Source organism: Pithys albifrons, chromosome 7 (genome assembly GCF_047495875.1).
Source record: "Pithys albifrons albifrons isolate INPA30051 chromosome 7, PitAlb_v1, whole genome shotgun sequence".
Taxonomy (NCBI): domain Eukaryota; kingdom Metazoa; phylum Chordata; class Aves; order Passeriformes; family Thamnophilidae; genus Pithys; species Pithys albifrons.
Window position 1 is genome coordinate 55,930,252 of NC_092464.1, and position 17,921 is coordinate 55,948,172.

A 17,921-nucleotide genomic window follows, 5' to 3' on the forward strand; every position below is an offset into this window, starting at 1 on the left:
GGGTGGCTGCGCCGCTGCTGCCCGTGAGCGACAGCTCCGCGGAGCCTGAGAGCTCTGCAGAGAGCGAGGAGCAGCCCTGCTGCACAAGGGAGAGCAGCACAGACTGAGCATCACATCTGCACTGCAAGAGCTGCATTCCACACCTCTGCCTACAGGAACAGACACAACATCGCTTATCCCCCACACACACTAAGTTGGCAGAAAATAGTTGGTTTTGGTGGTAAATTCTTTGTTTTGTTGTTCTAAAATGTGTTCTTAGTGTTTTCTAAATGTTCCTATTTCCCTCTTTCTGAATTTTTTGGAAATTTCTTAATAATAAAAGATCAGTTTTTTGAATTAACAGAGGACTTAGTTTGAGTTTTAATTTTGTTGGGGAAAATATTTTGAACCTAACTTCTTTCTCGGATATTTAAGCAGATTGTAACACCCTCCCACCTCTCCCAGACTCCACACTCCCTTTTCCTTTACCCTGGCACCCCCTGGACTCCCCTTTCCTGGCCACAGAGATCCCCTACACCTCCCAACCACCTCTCCCCACCTCTAGTCCTGCCTTTCCTTGACCTTCACACCCTCCTGATCCCCATTTCCAGGCACTGCAAAGCTCCTGTACCCCCTTTCCTGGGCATCCCGCCTCTTCCAGCCCCAACACTCCTCTTTTTCTTGACTCTAGGACCCCCGGGCCCCCCACTCCTGCATTTCCCGGATCACAGATACCCCTTTTTTTTGAACACTGGGGACCCCTTGGACCCTTTTTTCTGGCCATTCTGGTCTCTGTACCCCATGACACCCCTTTCCCCCACACCGGGGATCCCTGGACCTCCTTTCCTGGGCACAGGGTCCCACTGGACCCCCCATCCCACTTTTTCAAACCCCTGCACCCCCCTTTGCTTGGCCCTACAACCCCCTGAAAACCCCCTTCCCCAGCACTGTGTCCCCACCTGCACCCCAAGATTCAGCCCAAAACACCAAGATTCAGCCCCAGAAAACCCTGCCAAGAGTTCCCCCCTCTTTGGTCTCTGCACTTTGAGGCTCTGGGGGTCCCTCCTTTCTTGGGTCCCCGATTCGGGGTCCCAGGGGGGTCCCCCCTCTCCGGGCTGCCAATGAAGGGCCTGACCCAATCACAGCAACCTCCCCAAGGGGGGTCCCCGCATTCCCCCGCTCACCAAGGGGCTCTGCCGAGAAACGACACCGGGACCCCGAAAAACACCACCCAGGGACCCCCAATAGCCCCCAAGGGGCATTGGCGGCTCAGCTTTGGGGTCCCTCAAGCCCCAACCATCCCCCCGAACACAACCCAACCCCCCAGAGCCCCCCCGGGCTATTCAGGGCTCGGCTCGGGGGTCCCGCAGCACTTTGTCGGGGCCCTTTGCCGTCCCTGTGTGCAGCTCCGGCCCCGCCCCGCGGCAGCCCCAGCGCGGGCTCCAAGGAGCGGCACATCCTGGTGCCCTTGGGGGCTTTGGCCGGGCCCATCCCGGCTCTCGTGTTCCATGGCACAGCCCGCACGGCCCTTGGAGGGGCAGCGGGGGCACTGTGCAGTTTGGGGGGGCCCAGCCCCCCTTTCCCCTTCTCCCCCTTTCCCCCCCTGTTTTCCCGCTCACCCCAGAGTTCCTGGCGCGCAGTCGGAGCGCTGGAAAGGAAGAGGAAAAGGAGGAGCGTGGGTGTCCCCTCCCCTTGTCCCGAGGGTTTTCCTGGGTTGGCAGCGCCCACTCCGCTGGAAGGCGGTCCCGGCGGGGCGGCCGGAGCGGGTTTGGGAGCGGCTGTGGGCGGCGGTGTGAGAGAGAACAGGTCTACCCGCCCGCCGTCGCTACCAGGTCTGCCCGTGGACGCCCAGGCGAGGCAGGGAGACCCGCAGCTGAAAGAGAAGGTCCAGCGGAGACGCCAGGCCTACCCGCTGAGTTTAAAGACCAGGTCTACCCGCCATTGTGAGAGAACAGGTCTACCTCCTGCAGTGAAACAGGTCTACCCTCTGGACTAAGGAAGTGATCAGGTCAACCCGTCAGACTAAAAAGGCTTCCCGCCGGACTGGGAAAGTGAACAAGTCAACCCGCCGGACTAGGAGAGAGACCAGATCTACCTGCCGGACTGAGAGAAGCCGTACTTAGAAAGAACAGGTCTACCCGCTGGGCTGAGGAATACCCGCCGGACTGGGAGAGACAACAGGTCTACCCACCAAACGTAAAGACAACAGGTCTACCAGCCGCTTTAGAATATGGGTACCCGTCAGGTTTAGAGAGAACAGGTCTACCCGCCGGGCTGAGAGAACAGACATCCCTGCTGGAATGTTCAAGCAAACAATGCCCTGTTTGCACATGTATGGGTCTGGCTTCAACACCCAATTAACATCCTGATGATGAGGCAACCACTGGACTCAAATGACTGTCAGTCAATACCTTTATACTCTAAAGGTCCAGTCCCCTTTCACAGAGACAGGTTCTACCAAGGTAACCCCTCCTGGGGGGTGGGCGGTGTGGAGATTCCTCCCTTGGGTGGGGACCCCAGCTAATGTCACTCCTGGAGGCTGAGAGCAGAGATCTCCCCAGCAGCCTTGGGCTGTCTGAGCTACATTGATTGCTAGTTAAAAATTATTCCTCTTTGGTAACTTTAGTAAAATTTCTTCAGGATTTGCTTGACCACAGTACACTGTCCTGTCTTATAGTTACTGAAGTTTCAGCATTTCTATTGTGTAGTAAATAATTTTGATTAATATCTTTTATCTCATCATTTGTAAAAATAAGTAATTCTTTTGTTATCAACTTTGTCTAAGCTTTACACTCCACCTGTCCCACGGTGCCCCTTCCCCCCAGAAGCCCCAGCACCCCACAGCAGGTTGGGAGCTCAGGGAGCCACCCCTGAGTCCCCTTTCCAAGCCCCCTCTGCCCAAAGACCCCCATGGGACTGTCCATCCTGCCAGCCCACCCCTCCTTTTCCACCCTTCTGCCTATTCCCCCCCTTTGCCATCATCCCCTCAATCCCCAGGCCCCCCGCCCCAAGATCAGTTTGGGGGTCACAGCTCACACTTTCCCTCTTCTCCCATCCCTTACACATACCCCCAATTCTCATCTACCTCCTGATCAGTTTTGGGGGTCCCACCCTCTCCTTTTCACTGCTCTACTCACCTCTCCAGCTTCTTTCCCACCATGGGTGGCAATGCTGTGAGGAGTCAGCTGTGCCTCAGCATCTCCAGGGGGCCGTGGCTGGGAAGGGGCTGCCAGGTCACATCTGTCACCTCCCTGACAGGCAGCAGCAGCCTTGGGCACCCAGAGGCAGCTGAGCCACCTGTGCACACACCCTGAGAGCTGCCCTAGCTGAGAGTCCCTCTCAGGGGCCCTGAGGAGCTCTGGGCTCTCGCAACACAAGCCTGCTGGAGTTTTAGAAGGCAAAGAGGCCAGTCCTGCCCTGGGGGCACAATGACCCAGACATGAGGGCAGGGACCTGAATAGCTCTGGAGTGACCCTGAGGAGAAGGGCCTAGGCTGTGTGAGGGTTGTCCTGAGCCACAGGGGCTCAGGATCAAAGTTAATAAGGACAACAGGACATGGGGCTGCCTTGGGGGAGTGTGGCCACCCAAACAACGAGTTGTCACCTCCCTGGACTCAGCTCTGGTGTCACCACATCTGGACTGCTCTGTCTGTCTGTGCGGCTCCCCATTGTATAGGAATGAGGAAGAACTGGAGAGGGTCCAGAGCAGATCTGCCAAGATGGAGTTTTTCTTGGTAGTGGAATAAGAAGGAAACCCACAAAGTCAAACTTGGAAGGTCCAGAGTGGACATGATGAAAAAGAAATGTAATTCAAAGTGTAGTCTTGAGGTGCAAGAGGTCACCCAGAAGGTGTCAGTATCATCTCATGGCTTTGTGTTCCAGGGAACAGCCAGAGATGGTGCAGAGACATCAGTGAGGGCACAGAAATGCTGCTGGGAGGGCTGGTGGCAAAGCAGGATGGGTGTGTGCAGCCTGCAAGGCCAGAGGAGCAGCAGGGACAGGGCAGCACAGGCTGCAGGACAGATGGCCAAGGGCTCTGGCAGGGCTGGAAGGAACAAAGGCACCCAGGCCTTTGTCCCCTGGGCTCTGGCATGTGCCTCTGACATTGAGGCCACCAGAAGAAACTTTCTTTACAGGTTCTGGACTTTGTTTCTCCCTCACCCATCCCTGAGGATGCTGGGAGGGGTTGCACAGATTTGAACATTTGTTGTTGCTCCCCCTCCCATCCCACTGCCCCACAAACAGCCCTGAGCCACCTGTGAGGGACAGGACCTGCTGTCCCAGGGCCTGGGGCTCAGGCCTTGGCCTTTGTGCTTCCTCCAACCAGCCCAGGGTTTTCTCAGCATTGCAGGTGCCTGCACAGAGCCTTTGTCTCCCTGCAATCAGGGCCCCCAAGGATCTGCTCTAAGGAGTCCCTGGGGAGGCTTTGTCAGTGCCTGCCCTCAGTGGGGCCATTGATGCTTCAAGGGACTTGGAGTTTGGCTTCTGACTTCTTGAGCCACTTTTTCAGTCTTCTCTCACTTCCTGATAATCATGGACTCATCTCCAAATACACAGTGGGGCTCATTAAAACACAGAAGAAAAAATTATTTCTCTTCCTTTATTTGTCTTCAAGTCTTGAAGACCTGTAGTAATTGGAGTTTGGTAGTTTAAGTAAGAAGGAAAATTTCAAAGTGAACCTCAAAAAGCCCATATATTTTTGAAGGAAAGGGGATGATTTACACAGAGACTTGGGACGGAAGAGGGTCAGAAAGCAAAGGGTTTGCATACAAAAGGGGGAAAAAGGGATTAATAGCACTTAATCATTGACCAATGTAACAGTTATCAAGGGATTACACAGAATTTGCTGCAATCTCAACAGTGACTCAGTTATAGATTCACAATTACAACATTCACATCACAGTCAATTCACACACACAAACACAGGCAGAGAAGTGTGAACACAACAATATCTGTGTGTGTAAAGGTGCCCACCCAAAATTCTCCTTGTTGTCAGTGAAACACTCCCAGGGACCTGGGATGTGGACCTGGGGACATTGGTGGACTTGGCAGTGCTGGGTTATGGTTGGACTGGGTGACCTTGGAGGGCTTTTCCAACCCAAGTGATTCTCTGATGCAATGACTCATCAGCTCTATGATTCTGATAAATCCTCTCCTACAATCAACACACATCCTGAAAATTCACATTCTGACATGGCAGAAATTGTATTGACATTTCATTGAAAGTATTGAATAATTTCAATTGACAGAAAGAGGTTACTGAAAAATCAAGATATTGGAGGATACAGTTTGGGTTTCAGGCTGAGCTGCATTGACTGATCATCAGTACCCAGTGCTGCTGGAGGCTCAGGTGTATTTGAGGTCCTTGCCTGGCACTGGCAGCTGTCACAGAGGACCTGCAGGACATCAGGAGCCCTTTGGAGCTGTAGATGGAACCTGGGCAGAGGGTCCAGGGAGCCTACATAAGAGTATCAGGTATTTGTGTCCCTGTAACACAAGGAGGAGAACTAAAAAGAATATTAAGAGCTTAACATTTGTTTCCCTCTGGATGATTTTTGATACATTTCTGCCTAGAAATGTTCCCAGTGTCCCAGTTGAACCTTTCCTGCCCAGCACTGCCCCTGCCCCACCTCACACAAGGAGCTCTGTGAGGTTTCTGAGGTGGAGCTCTCTCACCTGACACAGGGGAGCAGTGACCAGTGTCAGTGACACCCCTGGGGTTTGGATGATCAGCTTTGCACTCATCTCACACATCTGTTACAGTGGCTTCCTGTAAGACTCCCTAAATCATCAAATCACTTTTCCTTTCCATCCCCTCCAGGGTACAGGATGTGTGACACTGGTTTAGGAGATGAAATAGGTGGGAATGGTCTCACCTGGATCTCACAGGAGGCATCAAGCTCACAGGGCCTTGTCCTGCTGAGGGAATTCAATCCTCTGAACACCTCCTGAGAAAGCAGCATGGATGGCTCTGGGCACTGCAGGAGACTCCTGGAATGCATGGGGGAAAACTTCCTGACACAGGTCAGGAGGCCTTTCCAGGGGGGATGTGTTACTGGATCTTTGGTCACCAAGGCAAGTGGTGACCAGTGGTGTCCTGGGCTGCCTCCAAAGCAGCCTGAGCAGCAGGGGAGGGGGATTCTGCCCCTCTGCCCTCTCAGGTGAGACCCCACCTGCAGTGCTGCCTCCAACTCTGGGGTCCCAGCACAGGAAAGACTTGGACCTGTGAAGTGAGTCCAGATGAAGCACCAGGATGATCAGAGGGAGGGAGCAGCTCTGCTGTGAGGAAAGGCTGGGAGAGCTGGGATTGTTCGCCTGGGAGAAGAGAACCTTTGGAGTGACCTGATTGTGGCCTTCCAGAACCTGAAACAAGACAACAAGAAAGATGGAGAGAGACTATTTTCCAGGGCCTGGAGTGACAGGAAAACAGGCAATGGCTTCACACTGACAGAGGATAAGTTTAGATGAGGTATTAGGAAGAAATTCTTCCCTGTGAGGGTGCTGAGAGTCTGGCACAGGTTTCCCAGAGAAGCTGTGGCTGCTCCATCTCTAGTGTTCAAGACCAGGCCGGGCAGAGCTCTGGGCAACTTAGTCTAGTGGAAGTTGTGCATGCCCATGTCACTGAGGTTGTACCCAGGTGATTTTTAAGGTCCCTGAAACTCAGGACACTCTATGATTCTGAGTTACTTCAGGCAGCTGTGACAGACCCCAACATCTTGACCCAGCTGGGGAAAATATATACCTTCCAAAAGGGAAATTAAAGGGAGTATTGCAGAAAGACCCACCAGGTTCAGCCCCATAGAAAGGGATGCAATGGCTGAGAGGGACTCCAGGTCCCAGGAGTCAGCCTGTTATCTGGAGGGGATGTGCTCCCACTCTGTCCCCCACCACGAGGTCTCCAGGGAGCCCAAAAAGAGCCACACAGAGACCACAGGAGAGGAATGACAAAGAGAGTTAATTGATAAAGGGTAGGGGTATATAAAGGTTTTGGGGGACTCAAAATACCACCAATAGTGATCAAGGGGGGATTTGGACTATTACCAATAGAAATCCAGGGTTAACAACCAAGACAAAGAGTAAATAAGAACCAATAAGAAAACTTGAAGCTTCCTCCAGGACACTACATGCATTCCTGAGTGACGAGGAAACGGTTATCTTGTGGGATTTTGGGAAGAGGACAGTGACTAGGCAAAAGAGAACAAAAGAATCCATGTTGTGAACATGCATTTATACAACAGTAAAAGTTCTGTTTTCAAGGCATTTGGGGAAGCTTTTTCATCTTCTTCACAAGTCCATTTCTGACAAGACTTCTTCCCTTCCAGATACTGCAGATCCATTGGCACAAAGGGCAGCTGATATTTCTTGTGCTGTGGGTGCAGAAGGCAATGGGTTGTGCCTCAGACCACTCAGGGAGGCTTTTCCCAAGCTGTGTTCTCACAATGGCAGCTTTGGTTAAATTCTGCTGAGTGCTGGATGAAAGTGATTTAAGGCCCAACACACAACTTGTCATTAATTCAAGCAGTTCATTAAAAGGTTAATTAAAACCATTCCTACAATATAATCAGAGACAAGACAGGGGCAGAGGGAAAGGGAGACCAGGCATGGGGATGTGGCTGGAATGTGATGGTTGTGAGGTCACTTCCACTGCAGCAGCCTGGGCGGCCCTCAGGAGACATTCTGGCCAGGGAGCATTGTGAGGTCATCCAGCACATCAGGGAACCCACAGAACAAAAAATTGCCATCCTTGGGGAGCTGAAGGAGTGGGGCAGGTGGGAGAGCCCCCAGGTTCTGATTCTGGGGGCAACTCTGTCACACAGTCCCACCAACCCTGGCAGGCGGGAAGGCAGCCTGGGCTCGTGGCCACCCTGCTCTGCACTGGCCCTTCAACTGGGAAAAAGTCTTTTCCTCATCTCCAGGCTGAGCATTCCATTACCCTCAACATCCCTTGTCTTTCATCCTCTTCACATGCCACCTCCAGCCAAGCCTTCCTTTCCTTAAAAAACAAAATCCCCACATCTAATTTTTGTCTTTGCAAACTGTCCTTCCTGTCACCTCCTGGCAGTGGCTTCATGGCCCCTGTCACAGCCAGCCCTGTCCCTGCACTGACCCAGCTCTGCTGCCCCACAGATGCTGCATCAGGAAAGGAAGGCCCATGGGGAGGGAAATGCACAGGAACTCATCCTGGAAGGGACCCTGGGAGGTTTCTGAGCCAAATCAAAGCACAGTGAGTGGAGAAAGGGATACAAGGATGGGCTGTTTGTGTGCTCTGCCATGTCAGGAGAATAGGCAGAGCTGCAGAGACACCCAGACAATGTGGATTCCTCAGGAGATGATCTCAGACAGGGGCTTCCAGGCCTCTGCCAGTCACTGGTTACTCTGGTTTGATGTTCACGGGTGGTTCCACCCACTCACCCACCCCCACCAGTGTTCTGTGCACACACACCAGTCTCACCAGTGTCCGGACCCTCAAAAGACTCAAGACCTGATGGTTTGTGACTCCCACTCTAGAGGTTGGCACTTGGATCTCCCCCCATACCCACAGCACAGAGATCCCTTGTCCCAGAGATTTCTTAGCAATGGAGGGATTAAGAACATGGGAAGGATTGTGGGATCAGTTGCAGGACATGGCAAGGGAAAGGCACTGACCAGTCACCTCTTTGCACATGATCAGCTCCTTTCATACCCTTTTCTCTATTTTCTCATGCCTGTTCCTCCACATATCACGTCATTCATTTCCTGGACATCCCATGGCACGTCTTGCATAATCCCTAAATGCACTTTCTGGCTTCTCACGCTGAGTCTCAGTATCTGAGTGAGAAAACCCCCAACCTCAGCTGCAAGGCCATCCTGGGGGGCTGTCACTGATCACTTGGGCAGCCTTTCATGCAGAGACGTTGGAAATCTCTATTAGTTCCTTTATAACTTTTGAGGTTTGAAAGGTTCCTCCAAAGTCATTGAAATTCATGTCCCTAAAAGGACTGTTTTTCCATTTTCATAAAGTGTTGTGGATTAGGTCACATTAAAATGCCAACATGGTGCATGTAGGTATTTGCAATCCTGTGGAGAAGGAGTTGGAGATATAGGAAAAAAGAATAATAAACTGTTTGGGTTGGAAGAGACCTAAAAGAGCCACTAGTCAAAGTGCACTTCAGTTACTCAGTGACACCTTCCACAAATTTAGGATGTACAAAATTCCAAACCTTGAGCAGCTCCAGGAATGGGGTTTCCACTTACTCTGTAACCTGGCCCAGGTTCCTGCCACCCTCAGCACAAAATATTTCTTCCTGACATCCAATGGAAATCTCCCCTCATTCAGTTCCAGTTCCTGTGCCTTGTTCTGCCAATACAACCTTTGGCAAAAAGTGTCACTGTGTCTCTCCTGCACTAAGAGTACAACATTTTCATGGCTAAATACCAGAGATATCGTATAAAGGGGTTTGGAAGCCTCCAAGCCCTGGGCCCAGTGCTGTGGAGACTGAGGAAAGAACAGGAGACGTTTGAGAGGGCTAAAGTGCAGTTAAAGGGCAAATGGAGAGGTCCAGAGTGCACACAAGGAGAAAGGAACTTCCCTAAAAGGGTAGTGATGTGCTTTAACACATCACCCTGAAGGAGTCTGAGCCAGCCCAAGGCTTTGTGCTCCCAGGCAGAGCCAGGGAGGAGGGAGAGATGTCAGTGCAGGAAGGGGCCAGCGAGGTGGGGCAGCCGGGGGATGCCGACAGCCTGCAGGGAAAGGGGCAGGGCATGGACACCATAGGACAGCCTGGGCTGAAGAGGAGACAGGGATGTGCAGAAGCTGAAAGGCCCCAAGAGAGCCAACTTGTGCAGGCCTTTGGCCATGGCTGCTGTGTGTGCCCCTGATGGCATGAGGAGACAAGTGAGCCTTGCAGCCCTGGGGCCTCATTGCCTCCTTGTCCCTGCTCAGCAGCCTGGGAGGTGCCACCCCATCCTCCTGTCCTTGGCATTGCACATCCCACATGCCAGTGCCCCAGGAAGAGCTCAGAGCAATGAGGGAGGGAGAGGATCTCTCTTCCCAGAGGCTGGGTGGCATGGCTGTGACCTTTGGGTTAATGAAATGCTTTTTACCTTTCTCAGCATCAGAGTGACCTTTCTTTGCTTCTTCATATTTGTCATCATTGTCTATAATGTTCTCTTCTAACTGGAATCTGGGGAAACCTTTTCAGTTATGTCCCTGAGAGCGGCCCATTAAAACACAAGAAACTTTAAAGTTTGATTCTGACTTTTGTTTCTCAAGAGGATGCTGCAAATTTCGTCATGATCTGATGTTCAGGGACTCAGCACTAAACCCCCCAGAGAGCCATTAAATGCCCTGGGCTGTTGCTGTGCTGCTGAGCTGGGCCGGGCTCCTGGCACACAGGGAGCTCCTGGCAAGCGGGCAGCGCTGCAGAGAGACAGCTCTGCCCAGGAGCAGCTCCTGTGCACAGCCCAGCAGGGCTCAGGGCACTGCCTGCACACACCGAGGGCAGAAAAGCAGGGCAGAGAGAGGCTACACACAGTCTGGGGTGTGAGGAAAGTTGAGAGGAAGATCCACAGAACGGAATCTTTCCAGGCTTTCAGAAGGTAAGTCTGCATGAAGGGCAATGTATGTGCAGTTTGTGGAAAGATCTCCCAACGCTGGCACATCCCACAGCCTGGGGGGTCTCTAATGTGGGATATCACAGTTTCTCTGCTTCTGATGATGATGACGTGCTGCAAAGCAGGGACTCTCTGCTGCACCATCCCAGGGACATCCCAGCAGGGTTCCCTCCTCCTAGGGATGGCTGTAGGGTTTGAACCCTGGCTGTGCCACCAAGGCTGTCCCAAACTGTCCTGCAGAGCAGGGCCCTGCACCCCAGGGTGCTGTGCCAGGGCAGGAGCTCTGCCACCTGCCAGGGGCAGCTCTCAGCTGGTCTGGGGAGATCTTTCAGTGCTGGGAGAGAGGCTGTGGGTGGAACGAGCAAATCCTGGCAGGGAAGGGCAGGGCAGGGCAGGGCAGGGCAGGGCAGGGCAGGGCAGGGCAGGGAAGGGCATGTTTGTTCAGCTATAAAGTGAGAGTTTCATAGGTGAGGACTGCTTACAGAAACAGAGCCCTGCAGGATATTTTCCAGGGGATGTTTCAAGGAGAAGGTGAAAGGAGGGATTTCTATCAGGCTCTCAAGCCACACATCTGGTTTGAGTTGCAGAGGGAACACTGAGGAGCTGAACAGCGGCTGAGAACAACTACTTGGCACTGCTGGTGTCTGGGAGGTGGCACAGCTGGTTCAGGGTGATGCTGCCTTGAGTTTCCAGTGAGCTCTGCCCTGGTCTCTCCCCACTGGACCCTCCCTGTGTATTTCCTTGTTTCTTAACATGCCCTTGTTACTGAGGTTGTTTCCTTGTTCCCTCAGTCAGGCTTACAGGGAAGGAGAGTTCGAGCTACAGAGTCAATCACTGATCCTGTGATCCCCCTCAAAATTTTCTCCCTGGGAATAAGACATTCCAATTTTCCTGTGACCAGTGGGGCTATAGGCAGGGAAGTCTGTGGGCCTGGAGAACGAGCTGTTTCTCCCAGAATTAATCTCCTTCTTTAGGACCCTTTTTTCTCTTCTGAGGTGCCCTTCCAAGATGGGAGCAGCCCTCAAGAATGCAAATAATCCTCATGGCACAATTGTGTTATCTGAAAGCCCCAGTGGGGAGGGGCAGAGATGCTGTGCCCATCCCAGGAAATGCTGTTGAGGTGGTGAGATGAGTCACGTGTGTCCTTTGGACCATGAGACGTTGAGACAGGCTGAGATATTTAGTGGCCTGTGATGGCTTTGTCTGCTTTTAACAGTGTCTGGCACATTCAGAACCCTCTCCCCTGACTTGTCACTCTTATTTCCTGCTTGGACAGTGCCCCACATCCAGAGGCAGCAAATGCCCAACAGCACCTCCATCAGCCAGTTCCTCCTCCTGCCATTGGCAGACACGCGGCAGCTGCAGCTCCTGCACTTGTGGCTCTTCCTGGGCATCTTCCTGGCTGCCCTCCTGGGCAACGGCCTCATCATCAGCGCCGTAGCCTGCGACCACCACCTGCACACCCCCATGCACTTCTTCCTGCTCAACCTGTCCCTCACAGACCTGGGCTCCATCTGCACCACTGTCCCCAAAGCCATCCACAACTCCCTCTGGGACACCACAACCATCTCCTACATGGGATGTGCTGCACAGGTCTTTTCCTTTTCCTTTTTCATGTCAGCAGAGTTTTTCCTCCTCACCATCATGTGCTACGACCGCTGCGTTGCCATCTGCAAACCCCTGCACTATGGGACCCTCCTGGGCAGCAGAGCTTGTGCCCACATGGCAGCAGCTGCCTGGGCCAGTGGGTTTGTCTACTCTCTGCTGCACACAGCCAATACATTTTCCCTGCCCCTGTGCCAGGGCAATGCCCTGAGCCAGTTCTTTTGTGAAATCCCTCAGATCCTCAAGCTCTCCTGCTCACAATCCTACCACAGGAAAACTGGGCTCATTGTGGTTAGTGCCTGTTTAGTTTTTGGCTGTTTCATTTTCATAGTTTTCTCCTATGTGCAGATCTTCAGGGCTGTGCTGAGGATCCCCTTTGAGCAGGGACGGCACAAAGCCTTTTCCACGTGCCTCCCTCACCTGGCCATGGTCTCCCTGTTTCTCAGCACTGGCACATTTTCCTACCTGAAGCCTCCCTCCATGTCCTCCCCATCCCTGGATCTGGTGGTGGCAGTTCTGTACTCGGTGCTGCCTCCACTACTAAACCCCCTCATCTACAGCCTGAGGAACCAGGAGCTGAAGAATGCTGTGAGGAAAATGATGACTGGATGCTTTTCAGCAGCAAGAGACTGCCTGCTTTGCTCTGTCAGTGACACCCAGTGCATTTCATGAGAGACCAAGTCTCTCCTCTTACATAATTTTCCTTTTTTTCCCCTTCTAACTTTACTGTTATCAAAGAAAAAAAAAGTAACTATTGATTTTATCCCAGTTAATTAGCCACCCAGTCTTCTGTCACCAAGGCCAAGGACTGCCCTGGGCATCCCATCAGAGGGACCATTCTCCACCATGGATGCTCCTGCCCTGGGCTGGGGCTGCACAGGGGGCTGTGGGACCAGCTGTGGGGCAGTGGGACACAAAGGGGCCATGGAATCTCTGCCAGGGGTTGACAGCAAGGCCAGGCACAGACAAGGAATTCCTGGGCATGGCACGTGGGACTGTGGCAAGGGCAGAGCTCCCCTGGGAGTTGGTGGCTGCAGGAAAGGTCAAGAGCCAAAAGAGCCTCAGTGGCTGTGCTGGAGACCAAGGCTGAAGGAGGGAAATGCAGGGCTGCTGTGGGATGGGGAGGAGGATTTAATTCCAGCAGACACTGCTGTGGGGCTGAGGGACTCCATGGCTTCTCTGCCTGAGTCTTCACTGGAAAGGTCTCTCAGGCCTCTGTGCTCAGGGAAAGCTTCAGGGAGGAGGAGAGCCCGTCTTGGCAGGAACCTCCTGCAATGGCAGAGGGACACATGGCAGTGTGTGCCCCTGCAGGGCACTGCCCTGGCCATGGCACAGGCTGGGAGCTGCCTGGCTGGGAGTAGCCCTGTAAGGCAGCTGTGGGTGGGCAGGAGCTGGGCAGGAGGCAGCCGTGTGCCCTGGCAGCAAGGGAGGCCAGGAGCACCCTGGGCTGTGGGACCAGCACAGCAAGGACGTGGCTTATCCTGGTTGCTGTGGCTGAGGAAAGCTGCACAAAGAGCTGTGGAGTTTAGAAATTGTATCCTGTTTAATTTGTACTATGGGCAATGAAGGGAAATTTTCTGTACCTCTAAGCGTCACCCGTTCCTTATCCCCTAAAGAGCACAAACCTGATGAGTTGTGGTTCCCACTCCAATGGCACTTAGATGTCCCTCCATACCCAGAGTACGAAGCTTCCTTGTCCCACAAACTCCTTGGAAATGGAGGATTAAGGACACAGGACAGGCTGTGGGGATCATTTGCAGGGCATGGCCAGGGATTTGGGGTGGTTGTGACCTCAGGGCAAGACCCACCACTTGGCCTTGTTGAACTTCATCCATCTGACCTGGGCCCATCGATCCAGCCTGTCCAGACCACTCTGCAGAGCCTTCCTGCCCTCTGCACAACAAAGTAATTCATTCACTTTCTCTCTTTTCCTCCCGCTCTGGATCAAGGGAACTTCTGACATCAGTGTGTGACTCACTTTGTGCAAAGAGCAAAATGGACAGAATTGGGGTAGGGAGCGCTTGGAGGGACCTTTAGATCTGTACTTGACACATAACATGTTTTCCATTGGTCTAAAATTGCCTGCTGTGGAAAGTGGACGTCAGTAATGTGAACTTAAAATACAGCAGAGGAATTTCTTCTATTTTTGAGCTGTGCCTTCCTTTGGGTTTGTTTGCTGACAATACATGAACATCCCTGTGTGTCTCCTGCAGCTCTTTCTCCAAGTACAGCAGGTGGGAGTTGGTGCCAAGGAGCTGAAACCTGCAGGTCCAGCCTTTAGTGGAGGAAGCTCAGATTCCACAAGGCTGCTTTGAGTGCCAGGGATGTGATGAGGGAAATGGTGGGGTGGGGATTAGGGATAAAGTCTGATGGATTGTCAGACAAAAAGGGTCTTGATTTTCATATCTATTCACACTGAATTAGGAGATGCTCTGGGTCAATATCAATAGGGAATTGCTGATAATAATGTATAAACAGGCAAAAATAAACAGGCCACAAAAAAAATATTTTTGCTTGTGTTTTTTTTTTCCTTTTTAATGTATAAGATATTCACTTTGAATGCATTTCTGAGATCTCTGTAATTGACCACAGAAGATTTGAAAATGTAAAAGTAAATTATTCCCAGGGTTTTGTTTTCTTAAAATGCCATCAGTGAAAAGAGACCATGAAGGGAATGAGCAGACAAGGAGACCATCCCTGGTGCTTGGGAACAATATCAATTAGGGTTTGCTGCTCTCAGTGTATAAACAGGAAAAAGGAAATGGGACAAAAAGTTATATTTCTTCCTTTTTTTGTCACTGTAGTACACTGACTTTGAATACACTTCTGGTATCTGTCTAATGAACCACAAAATAACTTAATAATAAATTAGACTTATTAATAATTTAATAAGACTTAATAATAAATTATTTCCAGAGGTTTGTCTTGTTAGGATGTTTTGAATGTTAATGAGCACTCTGGCACTGAATTCCTGAACTGAAAATCTGAAATCTGGACAAACCTCTAAAAAAGCAAAATTCATCATCAAACCTTCAAGTTCCTGAGAGTGTGAGCAAGCCCCACTGAGGCCATCACTGAAAAGAGACCCCAGAGGGAATGAGCAGACAAAAAGACCCTCCCTCGGGCTGGGGAAGCAGCAGCTCAGAGTTACTGGTTACAGGTGGAAAATGGACTGTGGAATGTGGCTGTGAAAGTGCCTGATGGACTTTGCCAAGCAGGACAGCCAAGCCCTGCCACCCATCTCTGGTTCCTCACAGGACGCTCCTGGAGCAGAGTGATGTGGGGTGTGGAATGGGGAGTGCAGGAGAGCAGTAGGACACCTCCACAGCTCTATGGAGTGGGTGAGGAGGTGACAAGCCCTGGGGCTGTAAGGAACTGGTGTCTTCTCCTAGGCTGTCAAGCCCCAGGAAACTGCCCTGTTGCAGAAAAGCACAGTGAAGAGCCAAAGTGTGTGAGAGCAGGAGAGGGCACAGCAGTGTCCCTTCCACAGCCAGGCCTCCAGGGACACACCTGAAGGAGCAGCAGAGCAGGGTCTGGGCTTTGTCTTTGTTTCCTGGACACCCTGGGCAAGGGGCCCCAGGGCAATTGTCACAGATCACCCCCTGCAAACACCATTCCCAGCACTGGCCTCTCACCCACCACTGACAGGTTGTTTGTCCCTCCATGAGGACACCAAATGAGCAGCTCACAAGGCCATGCTGCAATTGTACAGAGGAGACTTCAGCATTCACAGTGTGTGTGTGTGGAGATGAACCGAAGAGAACACAAAGACCATCAGCTAATCCTGGAGGTGCTGGGAAGGGCTGTGGGACACACAGTGTCTCGAGGTCACTTCACTCTGGGCCCCACATCCCCTGGAAAACCCCCAGGATGCAGCACTGGGATGTGCTTCTGAGCACAGAGCTCCCCCTGTGTCCATCCCTCAGGCCGTGGGGCATCTCAGAGAGGGGCAGAGCAGGTGACACCCCACAGGGCTGAGGTGCCTCCAGTCCCCAGCAGTGGCAGTGAGAGCCCAGGGGGAGACTGTGACTCCTGCAATGATCTCCCCATGGGTGTAAAAGGGAAAGACTCTCTGATCACCCCTGGGTGCATGAGAATCCCACAATCCCAGTTCAGAGGTGGATGCCTTGCTGGACCTCGACATTTCTGTGAGTGACTCCAGGAACAAACTCCACTGGCCCAGTGAGATTCATCTCCGTGGTCTTGGACAGTTCATTGCAAGTGCTCCTGAACTGCTGCATCACCCTTGCCTGGGATTCTGGGCTGTGCTCTCAAAAGGGCCAGAGCAATCTGAGAGGTTCTGGGGTCCTTGGAAAAGGCAGATGCCAAGCCCATCTTTAAGAAGAGCAAAGTGAGAATGGGGAGAATTACAGGCTGCCCATCAAGCCGCTCTATCACTGCCCTTCCCAGATGGACACGGGGAAGAGAATATGGTGGAAAATGACTGTTGGGGTGGGATAAGGCACTTTACTAAATCAAAAGCAAAAGTTTGCACACAAACAAACAAAGAAGAAAATAACCAGGTTTGTTCTCAACTCCCCATCATCAGTGATGTCTGGCCATGTCCCAGCAAGCCAGGCTTCAGCACATGGAGCAGCTGCTCAGCAGGCAAACATTGTAAACAATGAATGCTCCCCTTCCTTCTCCTTTCCTCATCTTTTATATCTGAGCTGACATCCCATGATCTGGAATATCCCTCTGGTCACTCTGGCTCAGCTGGCCTGGCTGTGTCCCCTCCCAGTATCTTGCCCTTGTCTGGTGAAGCAATGTTGCAGTGCTGGGGCTGTGCCAGCCCTGCTCAGCAGTAGCCAAAACATTGGTGTGTTCTCAGCACCTTTCCAGCTCCCAACACAAAGCACAGCACTGGGAGGGCTGCTGTGGGTAAATGAGCTCCAGCTCAGCCAGACCCAAAATATTTCCACAGTGTTCGGTGCTGTCCCAGGATTGGTTTAGTTCTGTGAGGCCCTGCAGTGTCCAGGTGGCATCCTGGTTCCCTGAGGTTCCACAGTGTGACAATGACCCCTTGATTCTATGAAGTTAAAAACTGTCTCAAGACCCCTTTTGTTCCATGAGGCCCCACATGTCACAATGAACCCTTTGGTTCCGTGAGCTCTGCAGTGTCCCAGGATACCTTTGGTTCCTTCAGGCCCTGCAGTGTCCCAGTGGCCTCTTTTTCTCATGAGTTTCCAGTGTCTCAGGGTCCCTTTTGTTTCCATGAGGCCCTTAAAAGTCAAAACTGCCCCTGGGTTTCTGCAATGTTACAATTGAAAAATGATTTCATCAGATTCCAGAATGTTCCAGGATTCCTTTGAATCCATGAGACCCTGCGGAGTCATAATGCCCCCTTGATTCCATGAATTTCTGCAGTGTCCCAGGGTTCCTTGCACTCCATGAGGCCCTATAGTGTCCCAATGATCCCTGGATTCCATGAGGCTCCACAGGGTCACAGTGGGCTTCTGTTTCCTTGAGGTCCTGCAGGGTCACAATGGAACTTTGATTCCATGAGGTTCCCAAGTGTCAGAATGGCCCCTCGGTTCCAAGGCTTTCCACAGTGTCCCAGAGTCCCTTTGGTTCCTGAGAGAAGATTGCTGGGGGTGAAATGAGGAGTATCAAGTTATCCTCACAGAAGTTGCAATGGTACACAAATTATAGGTAAAGGTCCATCAGGAGTGTTTGCACAGTCAGTGTTTCAACACCCTCAGCGTTACCTGAACTTGGTTTTATCTCACCAAAATCTTTCCTCTC

At 52.0% G+C, this 17,921-nt stretch overlaps 2 protein-coding genes across 2 annotated transcripts in view; both read left to right on the forward strand.

The window, feature by feature from the left end:
- Positions 1-17,921, forward strand: part of LOC139673817 (zinc finger protein 850-like) — a 584,874-nt gene that overhangs the window by 80,961 nt on the left and 485,992 nt on the right. The gene's annotated exons all lie outside the window — the stretch shown is intronic.
- Positions 9,011-12,848, forward strand: LOC139674123 (olfactory receptor 14C36-like). Its single transcript, XM_071560270.1, has 2 exons — positions 9,011-9,023; positions 11,848-12,848. Exons 1-2 carry the CDS (start codon positions 9,011-9,013, stop codon positions 12,846-12,848), a joined length of 1,014 nt encoding a protein of 337 aa, XP_071416371.1.